The sequence below is a fragment of the Leptidea sinapis genome, chromosome 19 (genome assembly GCF_905404315.1).
Source record: "Leptidea sinapis chromosome 19, ilLepSina1.1, whole genome shotgun sequence".
Classification (NCBI taxonomy): domain Eukaryota; kingdom Metazoa; phylum Arthropoda; class Insecta; order Lepidoptera; family Pieridae; genus Leptidea; species Leptidea sinapis.
Window position 1 is genome coordinate 2185283 of NC_066283.1, and position 22811 is coordinate 2208093.

The following is a 22811-nucleotide window of genomic DNA, read 5'->3' on the forward strand; positions in this document are numbered from 1 at the left end:
TAATCTGAATGACCCCATAAGTCCTATGTGTGTAGTTTTATTAATTGAATTGATAACAAGATTAATTATGTATCACTTTTGTTTATAGTTGCAGCTAGGTCAATAGCAATTTCGTTATACATTCGGTGTTATTTTACCACTTTTTTACGTGTTATAATCCATGACCACATCATATCCACGACAAGAGATAAACGTACCTTCAGACAAATCTAGAAGTATAGCCATCTGCCTCGCGTTGCCAGCGTACGCTGCCAGGTGTAGGGGCGTTCTGCCAAGCGTATCTAGTCGGTGTTTTTCTGCACCGTACTTCACCAGAAGACTTAAAGCGTCTCCTCCCCCAAGAGCTGCCATATGGCATGCTGAGACCAGGTCTAGACGGCATGTTGCGTTCGGATTGGCTCCTGCTTTCAGTAACCTGAATATATAATACATGAGTTTACTGTCTTATATAAATAAACGAGCAATTCTGGTACAGACTTAACTTGCTATGTTAAATGTCTGACTCAGGTTTGTATAAAAGTATTTGACACTACCTTACCTATTTCTTTGCGTGGCGTTCAATTATACGTGAGAAATCGTATGTTGCTCGTAAGTTTTATTAAATTTAATTTAGTATAAGCACTTGGTATGTTTTTCCTAACGTAAAATCCCTTCATTAAAAAACTCAATGCCGCACTCCTAAAATTCCTACACCTTAGCGACTATGACTTCATCATCTTCGAATCTTCTACCTTGGAAGTAAATAGAAAACAATAGAAATCACTGTGTGCTAGGTTGGGTGAACATGGAGAATACTGAAGTTATTCGAAGCCAGCTTCTCGAATTACAGCCTGCTTAGGATAAGGCTTGATGGAACATAGCAACTTTAGCTAGTTTGTCTCGCCATTTCTTACGATACAAAGTTTTTTTATTCTATATATAAAGAGCCAGTAACAGTAGCACCATGGTCAGGACATCCAATCATGGCCATACCTTTACTATCATTGAAAAGAGAGCTCATGATCTTTTCAGGTAAACGACTCGCCTTCAATTTCTTAGGGATTGAAGATGATGGTTTCTTTCACTTCATAATTTTGATTCTAGAAGATTATGGTGTTTTTTTTTCTCCATGAGAAAAATATCCTATTAGTTAATATAAAGGATACGTCTACGATGACCTGTAAGAGTCTCATTTGCAGACACAGTAGAAGACTTGTTCTTTTTCAAAATGGATAAGATAGCATGGTGTCTGGTTATCAGCTGATAAGTGGTTATAACCATCGTATTATCGAAGTTAATGGCTTTTAGACGCAACATACGTACCTTTCAATTTCCTCAATATTATGACTTTCTATTGCCTCTAGAAGCTCTGTGTTCAACCTTCGATGCTTCCGGTCGCTTCTTCTCCACTTCTTCGGCCAGGTGTCTGAAGTGTCGGGACCTGGCGTGGTGTCTGGTGTTGTTAATGTTGATGGTGGTTCCAGGATGAGTGGTGGTAGTTTTGGGGATGGCCTTCTTCTGTAAGTGGAAAGTAATATTAATAAAAATGTAAATTAAGCTGAAAGGGTTAATTTCTTAAAGAAATGTGCATGCAGAAATAGTATTTATGAAAGAAGTTCAGAAAGAAAAACAAAAATCCTTATAACCTTTTATTGCTCGGGCTATTTTTACGTTTGTAGAAAGAACAATCTAGAATACAATAAAGAAGGTATTAAATACAACCAATGAAATAATATTATAATCGCATAATTTAGTTAATTTTAAGTTTATTTATTAAATAGCATTAAATTATTTATATTCTCTAATATCATAAACCCTCCATGATGTGTTCAAGAACCGCACATTATGACCACTACAAATATAGACTGTTTTGTTCTAGACCAAAATTGTATAAATATCGAAAACGATAATATTATTTCATTCAAATTTCGAACATCTCTGAGAAACAAACAAATTTGATTTGACCTCTATTCTTATATCAGTCGAGACGACATTTATTTCGAAATAAAATGTCAATTTGCAAACAAATTTGACAAATGTTGCACGTTAGTGAGATATCGAACGATATGATAGTTGGGGCCGACTCTCGTTTGTCTTTGAATTAAAAAAAGTATGACAGCTGCCAGAAAACTTTTCATTACATTACGGGTTAAAATTTATGGTGGTCGTAAGTATGCATCATGGAGACTTATGATATATATATATATATATATATTTGTGTGTGGGTGGATAAAGTAGTAAATGTAACTGTAAATAATTAGGTATTTAAACACTCGTTTGATGCTGTCATAATTATGAACCCTGTAATAATAGAGGTAAAGTATAAACTTAATTTTTTTTCGACGTTTTCACAGCTGTCTATCGTCTATCTAGACGTATCAATGATCAAAGACTTAGTGATTCATCGTTTTACAAATCATTTTATCAACATATGTAAAGTATGTATGTATGCAACAAAAATACTCAATGCCTTACATGTGTAAGTCATAAAAATAAATGTATGTATGTAAAAAAATAGAACTATAAACAAAGACTTATCGAGTACAGTAGATGCAGCAATGCACACAGCGTCTTAAACTTCCGACGTCATCATCATCATCAGCCGGAAGACGTGAACTGCTGGACAAAGACCTCCCCCAAAGATTACATATATATTATTCCTATTTCCGACGTCTTACCAACCTAAAATTTTAACTATTGTACCAGATAGAAAACCCTTATTCTACCCGAATCTACCCTAAGAAATTAAACTGAATTAACTTTACAGACATAACAAGTTAGATGGCAAGTATTAACCTCACTCCTTCCAATCCATTAGAGCTGTTTGGTTTATGTGCTTGTGGTCTTGTTTGCGGTTTGTTCAGTAACGGCAACTTTTCTTGTTCCTCGGAAATACCTTGTTCTACGTCTGAAAGAAAATACAGTTGTATACACTTAAAATAACATCAGTATTGCTTCAATTTCATTTATTACTAGTCTTTATAGATGAATACTTATTATTTTTTATCAAATTTTAAGTATTTTTTACGCTTTAGCAAATGAGGTCTCATTATTTATACGTGATAAACAAAACAACTTTCTAGATCTCGTTCACACCAATTTTCGCTGGAAGTTTGCATGGTAATTTACATTATATATATATATATATTTTTTTAGTTTTATCATTCTATTATTGTAGATGTTACAGAGGGTGGGGGGACTCATTTTATCACTTTGAAGTGTCTCTCGCGCAAATTATTCAGTTTAGAAAAAAATAATATTAAAAACATTATTTTTGAAGACCTATCCATAGATACGGGTGGGCCGTATGGGTTTGATGAAAAAACATTTTGAGTTTCAGTTCTAAGTATATGGGAAACCCCCAAATTTATTGTTTTTATTATATTTTTGTGGGAAAATCTTAATGCGGTTCACAGAATACATCTATTTATCAAGTTTCAACTGTATAGTTCTTATAGTTTAAAAAAAAAGGTGTATATTTTTAGATGTATTTAAAATAATTTTACTTTTTATATAATGAATTTTTCAATAAAATGTTTATAGCAATTGACATCAAGGACCACTTTCTTACAATATAATACGTTTTATACAATGATACTATTACTAATTTGAATTTTTTGGATATTATTTTCTACTTTGCTTTTACTTGCTAATATTATTTACTACGATTTCCTGTAAAAGCGTGGTTTTTAATTTTTTTTTGTATTATTAATTATTATAAGCACAGAGTAGATACTATAAATGATTGAAACTGAAGTTGCAGTGGGCAGGGTACATAGCTCGACGGCGAACACATCCCGAAAGACGCAATGTTGGTTGGCCCCCCACAAGGGGGACCGACGACCTCAAGTTTGTTGGAATAGGTTGGATAAGGGCGCAGGACCGATCGTCGGTCGTGGAGATCTTAAAGAGGACCTTTGTCGAGGATAGATACTTACGTAATTATTATTGGTAACTAAGCGTTCGGAGTGAACATTCAGTATGGTTAGCGATAAAACTGATTGTCAGTATTAGTGTAATGAGTCATTGGTATCTATATAGTTAGAAGTATTTTGCTGAGACGTGATAACAAATGGTGATGTTTTAGTATGAAAAAAGTTATATGAAGAGTAAAAATTATTATTGTTTACTTGTAATATTGCCGCGACTAAAAACATCGTGATGGTCATTGCAGCCAAGCACCTGACAGTCTGATAATTTTCAACAAGCGTGTTAGCTAGTATTCAAAATACTTATAAGCTAATGCCAAGTGTGGCTGACTATTTATGACTTGTCAATCAAAATCGAGTAAAAATAGATTCGTTTTGCCTTTCTATCTTGCTGTATATCCGATAGCGATGTTGCACGCTGTGTGTGTCTATTCGCAAGAATATTATTAGTTTATTATTAATATTGTTAGTCTAATTATGGTTACGACATTTTCTAGGCACCATTCATTTTCAAAGGCCACTGACCTGTATAATTACGACTGGACAGGTTGTTCCATATGTTTCACAGCAATTTTTTGTGCCTATTTGAAGCGCCACTCGCGAGCGTCCAGAGAACTAATTTTGACGTATAATACAAATGTAATTTTACAATGAGTGTATTTTTGCATTTTGAATTAATTTCGTTCGTTTTCGGTGTTATTTATACTCCAAGATTCGACGTAATTTTTTTTGTAAATAGTTTCCCACCTTCTATCGATGTTTGCTGAGGTTGTCAGCACTAGTTTTGGTACCGCAGAGTCTCGCTACGTGGCCAACAGCGCCATAATGGCGAATGACAAACAGGCATAATATAAGCACTTTGACAGCCGCCAGTCCAGTGGTAAATAGTAGAGGTCAGTGTCAAAGACCTTTACTGTTTAATGTGGCAATTAGGTACTTTTTGGATTTTGTGCCATAACGAGGGCTTCAGTGCTAAGCATAAGTTGAATATTAAGTATTATGAATGAGTGAAATTTGTTTATAACGCGTACAAAGGCTTCCATCATCTCCAAACGACCCTTTACGTATTAATATACTAAATTGCTTCATTATTTAAGGGTTGTGTCGCTTTGTTATACACGATCGCGAATTTCATAATAACGCTATGGAATTAAATAGAAATCGGGTGTAATTTTTTGTTATAATTTGGTTATTAGAAATTGTATTTACTGGTGTATTTAATACGTGATAGCTTCGAAATACCCTTTGTATTATAAATATTATTTTTTTTTTATGGAAAAGGGGAACAAACAACAACAAGGAGAACAACAGCCGCCCACATTCTCTTGCAACACCAGAGGAATCACAAGAGCGTTACTGGCCTATAAGGAAGGTGTATGCGCTTTTTTTGAAGGTACCCATGTCGTATAGTCCCGGAAACGCCGCAGAAGGAAGGTCATTCCACAGCTTTGCAGTAGGTGGAAGAAAGATCCTTGAAAACCGCACTGTGAAGGACCACCATACATCCAGATGGTGGGTTTGATATTCTAGCTTGTGGTGTGTCGCGCGAAGGTGGAATTCGACGGCAGGAGTCAGGTGAAACAGCTCTTCGGAACACTCCCCGTGATAAATGCGGTAGTTGATATACAATGAAGCGACGTCTCTACGCAACGCCAAGTGATCCAGCCGTTCACAAAGCATGTATGTATAATTCGCAATGACATTCTATACATATGGACATTCATTGTGTTAATACAATGTAAGCACACTTTCTTATTTAGTCGTGTGTCAACTGTGTGTCAATCAACAAGCCTAATTGTGCTATAAAAAGTGCCTAAATAATACATTAACGACCAGCCTGGCGCAACTCTCTAATAAACTCGAATATGTATGGCATTGCGCTAAAAATAATGGCGCCAAACGCTGTTTCGCTCTTAACATATATTCGACTCTTTTGTTTGTTTTGGTTTGAGTGTCATGTGACATGTAAATCATTCAAAATAAAAGTGACTGTTAACAATTTTTGTAACGAATTTTCGTTTTCTTTTACTTTATTCGTGTATTATTCAGGGTAATGTGCTTAATTATTTATATAATAAATGCGTAAGACTTTCTAAGCTATACCATGTAATAAAAAATGTGTAAAATATGTGGTTTTAAATCTGGCTGGTCAGATGGGAGTAAGATAATTTTCATGGCTACATTCTTTTTAGATAAAGAAAGGTAAGCACTTATGAACAAATAATATGCTAATAAAGAATGCTTAGTGATTAAAAGTGATAGAGTGTTGATTTAATTCATCTCGTGTAAAAATTATAATATTATAATCTATCTGTAGTATTTGACACTTTTTTATCCATTGTCGATATTTTATTTAAAATTATTAAATTTATATTTATTTTTTTCATTTTTATGGTATCTATATTTTTGATTAATAAGTTTATTACCTTTGAAATCCTTTTTATTATATTATATTGTGGTTATGATGTGCAAAAAAAATTTAAAGTCTAAAAATTAGGGTTTATATTAACTAGGTAAATTTCAGATTCAGGACCCTCGCCTACGACTTTATTGCAACATCTAAAAACGAATACCAGAGACTGTCTAAACCGAAACTACAACGCAAAACAAAACTATTAATAAAATATTAATTAACGTATTTAATATTTTATTAATAGTTATATTAGTTCTTTTCTTTGAGATAACTAAAACGTATCCCTTAGTTTAAACTAGTTAGACTTTGCTCAGGTCAATATTAAAATTAACAAAAGAGAACCACAAAATTAGACATTATTTATATTAATTTATTATATTGGCAGCTCTGATATTACGTCATTAGTTGATTATGTTGGTATCAATATTTAGTGCAATACAATACAAGCGACATTTTTCATTATTTTGTATGGCACTCCCGCCTCTTGAACGTAGTGTTTAAATTATCTTTGTTAACGACTCAAAAAAAGATGGTCTGACTTATCATAGGTAATGTTATTTTATTTACCTAGGATTGATATTCAAAAAATTTAAGTAATTTAATAAAATGAATATTTTTTCATTTAATATGGTATTAATTATTGACAAGTCCCCAGACAAGACCCGCTTGTCAGAATGAGACAGATGAAAGGACACAGTATGAAATGAAAACAATATAGTCGCTCTTTTTAACCGACCTCAAAAAAGGTGGACGTTCTCAATTCGTCGGTATTTTTTTATGTTTGTTACTTTCGACTGGGTGAACCGATTTTGATAATTATTTTTTATTTGAAAGCTGGTGCTTCCATGTTCTATGTTACTAGAAATAGATCTATTAATTAGATTGTATAAAAATACGCAGTTATTTTTATACTTTTTAGTGTATATTTATACCTATTGGCTTGGAATAGTGTTTTTGAAGTCGGTTGTTTACTTGTTAATTTTTTTAAAGCCTAGTGAACAATGATTAGAAATATTGTGTAATGTGAACGGCTTACAAGAACGTGAACGCTTACATACTAGTGCTATTTACACGTTATCACGGAAGTATCTTTACCTAGTGATAATTGATACTTATTTACATCGCAAATATGTAAAAGCTAATATTTTTTAGCTTTCCCGTACACGAGATAATGAAAGAAAATTGGTGCCAGTTGGTAGCAAGAGAGAGATGTGAAGAAATTTATAAACTAAATAAGCATATTTATATATCACCACTAAAGGATTTAAGTTTTTTGGATTTAACTTCATTTAAAATTTGATAAAAGCTGTCATACTAACAAATGTTGATGTCCGCTTACGCTACATATACCAAAAAGATACTCTGGAAAAGATATCTAAGTCTAAAAGACAAATTTAATTTAATTCAAGGAATTCAATATATAAATAACCAGTTTAACTTATTATTTTAGGTAATTAATAATATAATATTTGAGTATTACTTTCTCTCATTAAACCTTGCCTTAACTTATTAAATCCAAATCCCTTTAGAACGTAAAGAAGTAACAAATATAAACTCAAGCCAATAAATAAACATACAAACTCTCTTTTATAATATGAGTGTTATTTTTGATTAAAAACGTAATAAACCTCCGACTGAACAGATCTTGATCGGAAAATGGGACAGACTGACGAACGTAAAACTTACAGCAACCCACGTTTTTGTCAGGATTAAAAAAAAAATATCTAACTGCTACTCCACTGATGTCACTGTCCAAATCGGGTTCTAAATTCAAAATACGCAGATGAAACTGAAATAGTGTTTACATTGCTGCCTATTAACCAATTATATTTTAAACAACTGGATTAAACGCAGAAATGTATAGACATAGCAGTCGAATATTATTATGGTGTCATTTGTGGCATGTGCCATATTTCGGCTTTGATTTTGTATGAGGTGCATTGTCTATATGTATAGAACGTCATTGATAATACGCGTTAAACTCCTAAGCGAGATTGACTTCTAATACCTACATATATACATTTGCTTGTGTTTAGAGAAGTATAATGAACCTTGATGAAAATTTCGAAATTACACTCAAATATATTTATTCAAAACAGGTATTTAAAATCACTTACTGAACGTCAAAAATTACCCACTCGAAAAAGTAGGTATAACTAGGACCTAAAAATAACGGGCGTAAGAAATTCAGCGGGTTTTTTTTTTGATTAAACGATGGACAATATCGCGGTCATCTTGAAGGCAAAGCTGAATTGGCTTCTTCTAGCGCTTCTAGCACATTCTAGAGCTCTACAAAACGTAGGTCCCACCGCAAAAGGCGAAATAACTGTAGTTCAAAACCATTAGATAATTGTACATTGCATCAGTCATCAACTCTGTGTCGTCTTTGTAGGTGATGCTGACTGCCAAAACGGCACCTTTTTCTATCGTGAAGCAATAATGTGCAAGTATTATTGTTTATCGGCTTAAAACACGTATTGGTGTTGTATCGGCATATAATTATTGATTAATTACAATTAGATTAGTTTACAATAATAATTATAAAACGAAACCACTGGAATATATGCATGTCTGTCAAGACGAGCCATATAACAACTTTAGCTGTAAATGTTTCTAGCAAAAAAAACTTTGACTTTTACTTTGAAGACACCAGAGCGAATGAAATTACTGGCCTAATGAGATTTAACTTTCTTATGTCTCACAGTAATAAGCAAAATTATGAAGCTGATTTATTCAGCTTTATTATTAATTAGGTTCATTTAACAATCTTAAGTGGCACTGCATTGTAACATTCACCCCACATCATAAATTTTGAAGGCCGTATTAACAGTTGCCAACTTTGTCAAATCATAAGCATCTAATCACCGTCAATTCCAAGAGTTCCTGAAATGAGCCCTATTATAGTGCAGTACGCTGGGCTAGTTACGAAAACATTCAAACACAATTGTTTAAACTACGTCTGCTGCCAGATACAGCTATATTCAGTCATACCGATCCAAGTATAAGGTAAGGAGCATCGTTAATCGCTTCTGATAAATCTAATCTGGAACTCCAAGGGGTTATGAAATCACAGCCGCGTAAATCTCATTAATTACTCAGGATAGATTGAATTCCGTTACAGGCACGACATCTTTCTCGAACTTTCCATCCATATTTGCTCTTTAAATTTCCGCTGTCAATCTTCTTTCATAAATCCCCTACACGACCAGCCCATCTCAACCGAATTCAATATCAGTTAGTATTCCTTCTAGTTTCATATATATACTTCTTACCTCGCAATACTGAAGCAAACGTTTTATTCTTCATTTTACCACGAGCAGTCATGAATGAATAATATTAATTTACTTGTTACACGTTTTTGTTACCATTTAAACCCACATCTAAATAGCTAGCACATTCACTCGATACATAATACATTTCTATAGATAGTCAAGTAATTCCGTTTCACCTAATTGTTCTGCCAATAATTTAATTTTTTTATGAACAACACTTAATTTGAATTGGAACAGTATTGTTTTTAAAAAATAATCACAAATTTAAAAAATATAAGAATCGTGTACGGTTTACGTAATTACTGAACTATGACTAACTCTAAACAATGAAAAAACGTCGTTAAACAAACTTCAAGGTGCTAACAGCCTCCGTCAAGGTTGACTCTTGCGCATACTCCTATTGAGGTGGAAAATTCATTCGAAGTTATTGGAAGAGAGATAATTTTATTTAACTTATTTGTGAAATCAATACGAACTGACAAATACTTCGGTTTGTTTAAAGTAAATATTTTAAAGTATGAGGAGTCCCTTTTTATTAGAAAAAGTGACGAGACAAGCAGAACGTTCACCTGTTAAGATACGCCGTGCTCATTATAATGCAGTGCCGCTCAGGTTTCTGAGTGAATCCAAAATTCTGAGTGGCATTGCAATTCGGCTCGTTAATCAAAGTTATAAACATAACATGTTGAGTTTCATGTTCAAAGCCCAGTCATTTCACTAGCTACGGCACATTTCTAACTGAAACACAATAATTCTTGAAAATTACTGCTTTATGGACGTAAAATGAGACGCATGTAATTGTTGCTTTATTTCTATATTCGTTTAATACTAAAGTTCGTATTCATAAATAATTAATTGATACACACAGTGTATGCGTTCGCTGGAATACACTTTAATTAATAAGTATTATGTTCATCACTTTTGGTTAGATTTTGAAAAAAAGAAACAATATTCTGTAATTTCCCATTAAAATAAAAATATCACTGCCTATTTAAGATCTCATTAACTATTGTACATAGCCCGTTCTTTTTATTTCAATATCGTTGTCTGTTACTTCAATATATTCTTGATAATGTTATGTACTTAGTTAGTTAGGCAACACCAGTTAACACCAGGAACAAACATAAACTTATGCCTACTACTCGGCTAAGTCGAGTTAGTAAGTCTTTTGTGGGACGTTGTATGTGCTTTTACAACAAGGTCCCAGATAATGATCCAAACAAATGTTAGTATAACGAAATTAAAAAAAATGTTAAAAACGTTTGTGTGGTAAAGGTTACTATAACATAAATAACTTTCTTAATGATACCACAGGTTGGGAATGAAGCGACCGCCCTCAGGCTATTTAATTTTAGTTTTATTGTAAAGGAAAGAAAGAAGTCCGCTGAGTTCGTTGCGCCCGTTCTTCTCAGGTCTGAGGCATACCTTTTGGAATGGGTGGTAGTATTTGAATTTCAATAAGTGATTTTATATCCTGTTTTGAATAAAAATATTTGAATTTGAATATAATATTATTTATTTTTTATGCCGAACTTGTGGGCTAGACAAGTACATGTGAGGTGTGTTATATTGTTATAGTTTATTTTAATACTATAAATTATTATAAAATAATAAAGAACACACTCTGTAATTAACAGTTATTGTTTTAAATTGTCATGTGTGAGAATTAATCTATACTACCTGATTTTTTATAGAAGAGGAGGGCAAACGATCCTATAGGTTACCAGATATTAAGCGATCACCGCAGGCAATAGTCTTCTGCAGCACATGAGGAATCATAGGAGCGTTGCCAGACTTTTAGAAAAGTACTTTTAAGTAGATCTGAAGATTGATAACCGGATCAACCATTGATAAAACCTCAAGCAGCACGCATTCTGTGAATAATTTGCTTTGTGCTTCCCCGGGGCATAAAAAGGATAGTGAAGTCCCAGGCCCAAGAGTGTCGTAAGAGACTTCTAAGCGCATTTACCAGTGGGATCCTTTGCACAGGATACCGGCTAGATTTATGGGTACCACTACGGCACATTTTTCTGCCGTGAAGCAGTAATGTGTAAGCATTATTGTATTTCGCTCTGAAGGGCGCTGTAGCTAGTGAAATTACTCGGCAAATGAGTTGTAGTGCCACTCAGAACTTTTGGGTTTTTCAAGAATCCTGAGGGGTATAACATTGCAATGGGCATAGCGTATCTGCTTATCGTCGTGGTCGTCTCTTCCCATAAGACTATAAAAAAATCCACAAAAAAACCATCGCAGGCGTAAACGTAGCGTTCCTCCATCCTCTGATTATAAATATAAAAAAAAACACGTAAAACGAAACTGTACAATCTAATTTCTTACGCGTTTTCAGGTCGATACAACATGGCTAACTTTTAATAAAGATAGGTGACCAAAAAGGCCTCTAGTGTGGCAAAATTGATTACTCATAAAACAACTGAAGAAAAGCTACGTATTCCATCATATTTCACACAATTGTAAACAAAATTCAACCAAAAACTTGCATTTTACTGTAAATGTTATCAGCGGAAATAATAACTATCAAATAATGTGCTATGAATACCTCGCTCCATTATGCCATCACAAACACATCACTACACTAAACTAATGCAGGCAATATAATGTGTGTATTGAGTTCGGCGTATCGCGCGTCGATATACTGAAGTGATCCTTACGTAGATCTAATAATATTTAGACATACAAAAGGTCTATCACAATATACTATCTACAGATAGAGATAAATTACTACCTTCTACTGTCAATAATCTGAAGCTGTCCCAATATACCCGATAAGTCATTCTTATTGCCTTATATTGGGACGCGTGAATTGCAATTTCCATACAAACTTCTATCGCTGGTAAGCGATACGTCGTCCCATTGTCAGACAGCGTGTACGGATAAGGTGAGTTGCCGTCGATAAGTTTATTGGGACAGAAAAGTCAAGGATAGTTACGATTTTTATCTCAAGTAGGCCACAACCAGAGAAAGACTGAATTTTGGGAACGGCCGTAAAGCTGCTTGAGTAATTCAGTTAGACTAACTACGAGTAATCTTCATCCTCGGAATGTTTGTAATGTACTTCTTGATTTTTCTGGATGGTAACGTCGGTCTTAATCATAGAAATCTAAAAACTTACTAGAAGTGGCATGGCGTTTAACACATAGGCTGATAGGTGACTCACTCGACCAGCACGATAGTAGTGATTTAGTATTATGTAATTGGAATTGTATAGATGAATTGAATAGATGAAACTCTTCCACAGCCTGTTGTTATAATCAAAATACTACATTTCATCAGTGTGTATTTTCTTGTGTATTTTCTGTTAAATGACGCAATAATTTTTCACTATTGGATTCTTAATTTATGCGGATTTCTGTCATTTTGCACATCATTGCTGCATAAGTCTCTCAATATCGGAAGCGTTGTAAGCGTACGTAGCAATGTATTGAAATATATTGTATGTATGGCGACGGTTGTCCTGCATGGAATAAGTACTTATAACATTTGAGTGCTTTCATACCCCCTCCATAGTAGCGTTAAACGTTTAACGCAACCTTGTTGGAAGTCGCATTAGAAGTTTCACTTCAAAAATGTATATAATATTTTATATAAGTTAAAAACAGTTGCCGTGTCTATTTATAAAAGTGCACGCAACCTTCAAATTATCTTAAGATAAGCCTTATCTAAAATACACGAAAGAGGATATAAGTTCAGTCTTGATCAGTGTTCACACGAAAACGATTTTGATCGAATTATTTATGATTACATTCAAACAAATCATAATGTGTTATTAATTTGGTTGTATAATGTGTGATGATATATTCAGGGCATTTATATAGAAATGGCATGTCTTGAAAAGTTTTCTTTTAAAATGTCCAGGTATTTAATAATATTTGAAAGTCTGTAGGAGTTGCCCTGATATTTGTATCTATTCTTCTCAATAGATTACTGGCATGTTCTGCATTTTTAATGGTTTCAGGGTTTGGAAAACACCTTTTTTTATGATTGATGGTAATTGATTTGTCCTGCCCATTACAATGCAGTGCCGCTCAGGATTCTTGAAAAACCCAAAAATTCTTTTTAACTTACTTGTGTAAGACATTGAGTGTTTGACGTTCGAGTATTGCATGTTGTATGTATTGTTCGTAGATCATACACAAATACAGGGACATACATTCATGTATGTTGGAATAGATTGAAGGTAATGCAATTGTTCTCATTGCCAATTGTATGTTGCCTTATCTAGAGAGCCGGATGCGGTAAAAAAAATACTTATTGACATCTACAGAAAACTCCGCTGCGCTCCAACAAGATACCGCAGGCGTGGACGCAAGACAAGTTTGGCAACTAATACTACGCCCAAGTGGGATTACTCGAGCCAGTGTGTGACGTTGACCTGCGACATGTTCTGTTAAACTTTGCTAATAATTGAAACTAAAATGTCGGGTTGAGTAGTAAAACTTTGTAAAAATAATACTACAAGAAATAAGAAAGACACTGGAGTCACGTAACACCAGTAAGTATTTTGTATTTTATTAATTTCAACTTTATTGTAAAATAACACGAAGCGTATGTTACAAAATTAAAAAAAATGCCATTGAGTGTCAAGATGCCACGCACACAAGGGTCTTTACAAATAGCCAACACACATTACAATATAAAGTAGCCGTAATAAAAAAGCTATTGTTTTTAGTTCTAACTAATCTATTTGGAGTGTAGCGGAGACCAATCCTTAATGTAATACTAAAATACTATAAAAGTTGCTCTTTGATTTCTTAAAGTTGTGAGGGATGGAAACCGCGAAGCACCGCCATTAAATAAATGGATATAATTAAATATACGTTTGTTTTATTTTCTCCATGATTTAATTGGATTATCTAGATCTTACGTTCATAAGTTTTGACAAATTTATAAAGACAACACTTTTTTTCTGTCATTCGCCGGTTGCCACAACGATGACACGTCCATCTAAATTAGCAAAATATAAGTTTTTCAAACATGGCAAGACATCTCTAGTACGTAGCACATATATATGGTAGTTTCTTATCAGTGATTCTCCTTAATTCAAAGCCCCTTTTCTAATTAGTAATTAGTAAAAAGCTAAAGTCAAAGTTACATCAGTAATTAGTAATTACTGATTTAGCTTTGATGTGACGTTTACCATGTGTTGTTGCAATATGTTATGATATTTTCCATTCGGTTCTAATATTCTATTCTATTACCTCAATGAAGTAGACCGAATACAAAATTCTTAACATGTCGTTAAATTATATTCACGAAGTCATTGTAAAAACAAAACATTTCAACTCTTACTAGAGTTTCAGAGAAGATTTAATGAAATGTCGGTAATTAACGTAAAGCACGCTAAAACTTGACACACTGAATAAATCCAACACGAGAGGGAAGTTCCGTTGAGAGTTGAGAATATCAAATTTGAATATTTTTATCATCAAACGAACTCGCTTTTAAATTGTTGATTTGTGAAGTAGCACTCTACGAACTCTACCGGTAGTCTCCGTGAATACAAAATGTAAATTTTTTACTTAAATTTCATTTTTAAAGTGATTTTGCTCTTCAAACTCAACAGTACAGATAATTTTGAGATACCTACATTTCTATATTAATTGTATTCTGTTGTTTTGGCCGCATAACTTAAACGCAAAACTAATTCGTTACTTGTTGGTCTTTCTGTGTTAACAACGCATCGAAGAGTGTCGTTAATTAACGACACTCTTCGAGTGATCTCTACTCGGTATTTAATTATATCCATTTATTTAATGGCGGTGCTTCGCGGTTTCCATCCCTCACAACTTTAAGAAATCAAAGAGCAACTTTTACAGTATTTCAGTCATAGATTAAGGATTGGTCTCCGCTGCACTACAAATAGATACCATTCTACCTAACAACAATACCTTTTTTATTACGGCTACTTTATATTGAGGCGTGCGTGGCATCTTGACACTCAATTGCATCTGTCTAATTTTGTAACATAGGCTTCGTGTTATTATATATATATATATTACATTGAAATTAATAAAATACAAAATACTTACTGACGATATGTGATCCAAGTACCTTGCTTATTTCTTGTAGTATTATTTTACAAAGTATTACTACACAACCTGGCATTTTAGTTTCAATTTGTCGGCGCCCTTCAGACCGAAACACAGTCATGCTTACACAGTACTGTTTCACGGCAGAAATAGGTGCAAAGGAGCCTCCCACTGATAAAAGTGTGTGTGTGTGTGTGTTTGTGTGTATATATGTCAGTATTCTATACATTAATAGAAACAAATATCACGGCAACACCTACATACAGACTTATCCTCAAACAATGATATCTGGATATTTTAAAAGAAAACTTTTCAAGACATGCCATTTCTATATAAATGCCCTGAATATATCATCACACATTATAAAACCAAATTAATAACACATTATGATTTGTTTGAATGTAATCATAAATAATTCGATCAAAAACGTTTTCGTGTGAACACTGATCAAGACTGAACTTATATCCCCGATATCGTACTTTGAATGTATAAATAAGAATTATTAAGTTGGGAGGCGGAGTGGGTGGCTGCTTTTGCTTAGTGCCGCTCAGAATTTTTGGGGTTTTCAAGAATTCTGAGAGGCACTTTGTTTCAGAACACTCCCCGTGATCTTTGCGATAGAACACACACAAGAATCGAGGTCTCTATCCAACGCCAAGTGATCTAGGTTTTTACAGAGACTGGATCCTCGAGAATTCGAGCAGCTTTGCGCTGCACGCGGTCAAATGGTTCAAGCTGATACTGGGGTGCGCCAGACCAGATACGTACGAAATACTCCATATGGGGCCGGACCTGCGCTTTGTAGAGCGCTAAAATATAGGCCGGCATGAAGTATAGCCGTGCTCGCATTTATGACGCCCATGCTTCTTTCACGCCAATTTGGTTTTGCCTTACAGATGACCGCGGAATTGGCAATCACTCTAGATTTCGAGATCAAGTATATCGATACTAGGCGAGGGATTATTTTTATAAAAAAGGCATTAAGGGAAGTGTTCTCGATGAGCGGTGATAGGATCAGTGGGGTTTTTTTAGTGGTAAACGCGCAATCTTGAATCTTCTGAGGGTTATATTGGATGAGATTAATTTTTTTCCAAGACCTTCTTAAAAGAGGACTCGATATAAGACTCAATTTTCTTCCGGAATTGCCGCTTAAAGAATCTGGAGCCTCGGTTGTATTTCCTCTTTAGAACTTTCTTCTCTTTGGATTATTTGTACCCAGCGCCGCAACCCAGATTCAATATGCCTATTTTTTTGCAGTCAGCAGCTGCTTTAATTGACGCATTGACCCAGGGCTGTGATCTGCCACCGATCGGTACAACAGAGCTTAGTATGAAAATATCCATGCATTGTAGTATCACATCGGCCACTGCAATGGCACAGGCGCTGGGAACATCCGAAGGGAAACAAACCTTGCCCCAAGGGTAGGATGCAAAAAAGAAACGCATCCTATCCCAATCTGATGACTTGTAGTACCAAACGCAGCGGGTTGCTGGTGTTCTGCGATGCGGCAGTTGTTTAGGCACTACACTCCTTATCAGGCTATGGTCGGACGACCCTCGTCACTATTGAGATGAGTAGTCAGCAGAAGAATAAAGTCAATAAAGATGGCATATGGCTATCCAAGTCTGGTAGCCGTTGGCGACTCAAATAATTGGGACAGACCATACGGCAATTCAAAATTATGCACATAGCGCCCAGCTTTTTTTTTTTTTGAGAGGAGGAAATACTGTTACGTATTTACGCCCCGGAACGGGGCGTAATATGTCGGACTCGAGTGACACCCCATACCGACTAAAACCTCCTCTGTGCTGTTAGCAGCTCTGGCTTTCACAGCGAAGTAGGACGTGGGCCGTGGAGGCCGCAAAGACTACGCAACAACAGTCGCGGGGCGTCTCCTAAGTAGACTCGAACCTCAGACCGGCTGTGTGCTTGTGGGAAGGAGAGAGAATAAAAATGAAGATGAAAGATGAAAAGGTGATAAGAACACACTCGCCGGCGAGTGTGGTGATGTTTTGTGTAATGTATGTAAGTGTGTATGTATGTGTTTATGATTGTATGTATGTATGTTTGTATGTATGTAAGTAGTGTAAATGTTTGTGTGCATGTATGTTTGTGTCTGTTTGTGGAGTGTGTTTGTGATTGTGTAAGTGGTGTATGTCAGTCCGTCAGTCAGTCCGTGTGTGAGTGAGTGTAGTAAAACGATTACAGGACACAGACTAGCGTCTCGTCGGGTATCAAAACAATGTGTGGTGTATCTAGGGTGCGGGCCGCTGACCATCGTCAGAGCGACGAGTGCCAGTGGTTTGCGGTGGTTGACCGCGCCTACGCCTGCGAAGGCGGTGTGTGCGTGTCTGTGTCGGTGTTTGTGTGGGTGTCGCGTTCGCGATGGTGATGTCGTCATCCGGGTCTACCGTTACGTGTCTGGGACGTCTTATTGGGTTGGGACTATGATGAAGGGGGGTGTACCCGCATGCCTTCCTAACCAAGATGTTGGGATGGTTAGGCGTCTTCTCAAAGAAGCGTCGCGAGATCTCTTTAAAGTGTTGAGCTATCGTCGGAAGCTCTAGGTCGCGGTGAAGGTCAACGTTTCGGATGAACCACGGGGCTCCGGTTGCCATGCGCGTGAATTTATTTTGAACTACTTGCAAACGACGTAAGTAGCTCGGTCGGGTGTGCGCGAAAACGACGCTTGCGTATGACAGTATGGGCCGTACGATGGTTTTGTACAGCGTCACTTTGTGTTTGAGCGGAAGTTTGCTTCGCCCACACACAAGTGGATAAAGGCGACTGAGGACAAATCGGGCTCTATTGCATACCGTAGTTCATATTGCTGTTGAACGTAACTGCTAAGTATTTGTAATCCTTCACCCACGGTATGGGTGTTTCATACAATTTAATGACGTCGGTCGGTCGTTTTTTAGCGCGGATGCTATTCGCGTTGCCGAAGAGTACCGCTGCACTCTTGGTGGGGTTCACTTCAATCCGCCATTTTCTGAACCAGTTGCCTAGTTCATCGACGGCGGCTTGAAGCACTTTAATGTTCCTGCTCAAGGTTGAGCGGTTCAATAGAGCGGAGCCAAAGTAGAGTGCCGTATCGTCAGCGTACTGAGCGAGCTGGACACTCGGAAACTTGGGAATGTCGCTCGTGAAGAGCGAGAAAAGAGTGGGAGAGAGGACGGAACCCTGTGGCACGCCAGATCTGATGGGTCTGGGTGAGGATAGGGTGCCCTCTACTCGATATCGGAAGGAGCGATCAATAAGGTAGGCTCGAATGATGCGCACGAGCCATGTCGGGTGTATCAGGTTGAGCTCCGCGATGTAATGATTAAGACGCGCGAGGATTAATCTTTCGTAAAGTTTCCCGATCGAGTTAATTAAGCTACTTGGATTAGCTTTAGGTTTATTGGGTTTTGGGATACCGATAACAATGGAATCCTTCCATTGTTCGGGGAACGCGCTATTAGACAATAGAATATTAAAAATGGTAGATAAAGTAATAAGAGTCGAGGGTAGGATTTTAAGAACCCTATTGTTTATAGTGTCGGGCCCCGGGGCCTTCTTGGAGTGAAGCTCCTTAATGATTAGCTTCACCTCTTCGTAAGAGGTGGGTTTTATTACATCGCCTGAAGGGCTCAGAGCGGAGCGACGTTCAACTTCACGATCAACTTCGTCAACGTGTATCGGGTCGGCTGCTGCATTTGGAGAGCACTGACTCTCGAGACTATCGGCGAGGCATTCAGCCTTCTCATCGTCATCGAGCGCCGGCTGCAGTCCCGGTCTGTCCAAAGGAGGCATGACAGTGGGCGGCTCCTGTTTGAACGCGCGAGGCAGCTTCCAGAAAGCCACATGTGATGGCTTAAGATTGCCGAGCAAGCGGTCCCAACGTTCGCCGCGGAGTTCCGCGATACGTTCCCGTACCACCCGCTGTAGGAAGCGGAGGTGGCGCCTATTCTCGACCGACGGATACCTATCGTAAAGTCTAGTGGCTCTGTGCTTCTGTGTGAGTAAGTTCCTGGCCTCTGGAGGCAGGTTTAGGCGATGCGGTTGCATCGTCGGAACCTGCCTGGAGCAGGCCTTGATCCTATTCTGTATATGTGACGTCACATGAGAGATAGCACTGTGAGCCGTGTCGACCGAGTCGATGACGTCCGGTATAAGGTCAATGTCGTCGGACTTGATAGACTCGAGATCCTTTTCCAGCCGTTGCCAGTTGATAACTGTTTTCGTCGGTGGTTGAAGGTTAACCGGTGGGCCTAGATTTAGGACGACGGGCCGGTGGTCTGACTCTAATTCGTGAAAAACCTCGATTGAATTTACATTGAGCGTTACGTTTTTAAGTAACGCAACGTCTAGAATGTCGGGTCGGTGCGCGACGTTATCCGGATAACGTGTTGGTTCGTCGGGTGCTATTACTGAAAAGTTCAGCGTGTCTGTCAGCGAATCTAATAAGATTCCGTTTCTATTTGTGGCTCTACTGTTCCAGCTGGAGTGTTTGGCGTTAAGATCGCCGCCCACTATGACTGCGGCCCCGTGGCCGAGTAATGCTTTTATATCTGTGTCTAATACTTGTTTGTTAGGCGGAAGATAAGCTGAAATAACAGTGATCGGCTGGTGATTCGCCATACTGACTCGGATGGCAGAGGCCTCGATATTAGTGAGGACCGGAGGATCTATAGGTATGCAGTGTAGAGACCTTTTAAAATAAATGAGGTTACCGCCCATACGGGTGGTGCGATCATTCCTGACTAAGTTATAATTAGCGATACGCGGATCGCGTATACGTGGTTTTAGAAATGTCTCTTGCACAAAGAATAGGTCTAACTGATGTTCGTGAGCGAACTCCTTCACCAAGTCTAGTTGTGGCTTAAGGCCTTGGGCGTTAAAATACGCTATACGGAGCGTATGTGGTTTAACCCATCCGCTTACGTAATTAGGCATCGCGAATGTTTTTATACTTTCGCCCTATATCGGAGAGGGCACGGAATATTTTGGCGTTGTCTGCCATAACTTGCAGGAGCGACGGCGGGTCGTCCCGGACAGCCTCGAGCCTGCTGGCCAGGGCTGTGATTTCGTCAATGTCGAACAGCTCTGACAGCTCAAACATGGCATCAACAGGCAAAGGCGCTGCCGCCTAGGTTGCCTATTGACGCGGACGCGGGCGCCGGTGGCCTCGGTCGCGGGACCTTCGCCGCCAGCGCCCAGCGTAGTCTCTAGTGAGTTACATTAAAAATAAGTCAGACAGTATCAGTCAAAAAATTCTGAATCCAAAGTTTAATGGTTTTCGTACTTGCTGCATATTTGGAAGGCTACCATCCTTTATATACTATGATGTGGTAGAATATATTATATATATATATATATATATATAGAATATATTATGTATAGAGTGCCTCTAATGCTACTAATGATGCCTATCATTCACGGCAGATTCACTATGGTATCATTAAGGCTTAGTGCCTTCCCCTTGAACATTTTGAACTGTTGCAGATTCAATTTTCCCGGATGTTACGTTTATATTAATCATTCACTAAGAAGGGATCATGCTTTATCATTTAATGTATTACCAAAGAATATATAATAGTACAATTACAGAAGTATCACTTCGCAAAATCAATTAAATAAATAAGAACTCATACGGCCATACAATGAGGTGTAATTCAGATCGCACTGCGCTACGAACGTAGATTTTTATTTACCTAGAAGTTGCCTCTCTTTCTATCGCGTGACTCATACCTCTTCTGACGACATTAGGGTTGACTTTTTTACCTAAAACTGTACCTACCTAGTATAAAGTCACCTTATAAATATCTCAATTTTTTTTCTATAATATAAATAGGTTGTAATTTTAAATCAATATTCTTTTGTTGTCAAACCTACATTAGTTGCAGATAGTCATGTATGCGTTGGAAGAGCACGACATACTCAAACCTACTTAGAACATAGAATAGATCGGTAGCTGTCATATCAATAGTAGTTTCATTATAATAATCATCAGATTAAATTAAATTGTTTCAGCGTCTTTAAGAATTATAACGTAAATTGAATCTGCAACAAACTGCTGCTGCAATTCGGGCGCAAACATTAAATATTTTATATTCAGGTTTAATTTTCTATGTAAGCATAGCAGTTGACATCGTAAATTCAGCCAATCTAAAATGAGGCACAAAGCGTTGTACAATATTAACCAGTAAACATTGCGCTACATAAACTCAGGCTTAAAATTTCTGGACCGCGCGACATTGAACCACCCTTTACATGATTCATTCTGTGAAATAGTGCTATAAAGTACCTTTCTCACATACCATTTACAATGAGAGAAAAGTTGTATTTTGTGGTTTTATTGGGTACTTTCGTTACATTATTTCGTCGTGTATCTTCTTGTCGTATTTTTACAACTAACGTAGGCTTTTCATGTTGAACATTTTTCAGTATGATAATAATAATTACTTGCGAATTAGTTCTGAGATTTAATAAAATACGAAGTAATGCTCTATTATTATTTATGAGCGGGCTTAAAACATTAAATTATATTGAGTAGCTTGGCACATAAATAGATAATTCTTTATATTATAAGGCAGCAAAGATATTATAATTTAGTTGTACTGGCTTTTGCCATAAACGCGCTGACTTAAAGCAGAATGAATGACAAAACATAATGAAAAAATAAATAGTATACAATAAAGAGAAATAGTTCAGAGGATTCTTTTTAAGCAAATAGCTACTTGAATTTTCTGCTATTAAGATTAATTTTTAATCATTTCGCAGCTGTGGTGGACTTATACTAATAAATCAGATTAAGCACACTACCATCTAGTCGTACATACAAATAGGGTAACCACCTACCTACTAAGGGTTTGATGCTCGCGAAAAAGGCATCAGGCGCTATACCACGCATTTAGCTATTAAATGTATTAATTTTGTCGATGTAAGGTCTGGAACCAATGTGACAAGGCTAAAGTTATCTTACAACTCGCCTAATCTCAGAAAATAGAACTACCTACTTAATGTGCCTAAATTTGTACTGGAATAAAGCTGTTCACCGTTCAAATCATAGTCTAATAAAATAAGTTCCAACGTGGCAATGAGCTATATTGCTGGAAAATTTACTAAATAATTATGTACGCACAGGCTACTCACCAGTAAGACATCATTTGAGAGCTGACATAAAAAT

At 36.7% G+C, this 22811-nt stretch overlaps 1 protein-coding gene across 2 annotated transcripts in view; it reads right to left on the reverse strand.

The window, feature by feature from the left end:
* Nucleotides 1-12192, reverse strand: part of LOC126969877 (transient receptor potential channel pyrexia-like) — a 29753-nt gene extending 17561 nt beyond the window's left edge. The window contains exons 1-4 of one of the 2 annotated variants that reach the window (XM_050815462.1): nt 12151-12192; nt 2776-2887; nt 1303-1497; nt 198-415 (exon numbers count right to left, since the gene is read on the reverse strand). In XM_050815462.1, coding sequence (XP_050671419.1) covers nt 198-415; nt 1303-1497; nt 2776-2887; nt 12151-12160 — 535 coding nt within the window. In that variant the 5' untranslated portion in view covers nt 12161-12192. Of the gene's footprint in view, nt 1-197; nt 416-1302; nt 1498-2775; nt 2888-9593; nt 9888-12150 lie in introns of those variants that run through there. The other variant, XM_050815461.1, reaches the window with a different exon arrangement.
* Nucleotides 12193-22811: the final 10619 nt, after the last annotated feature.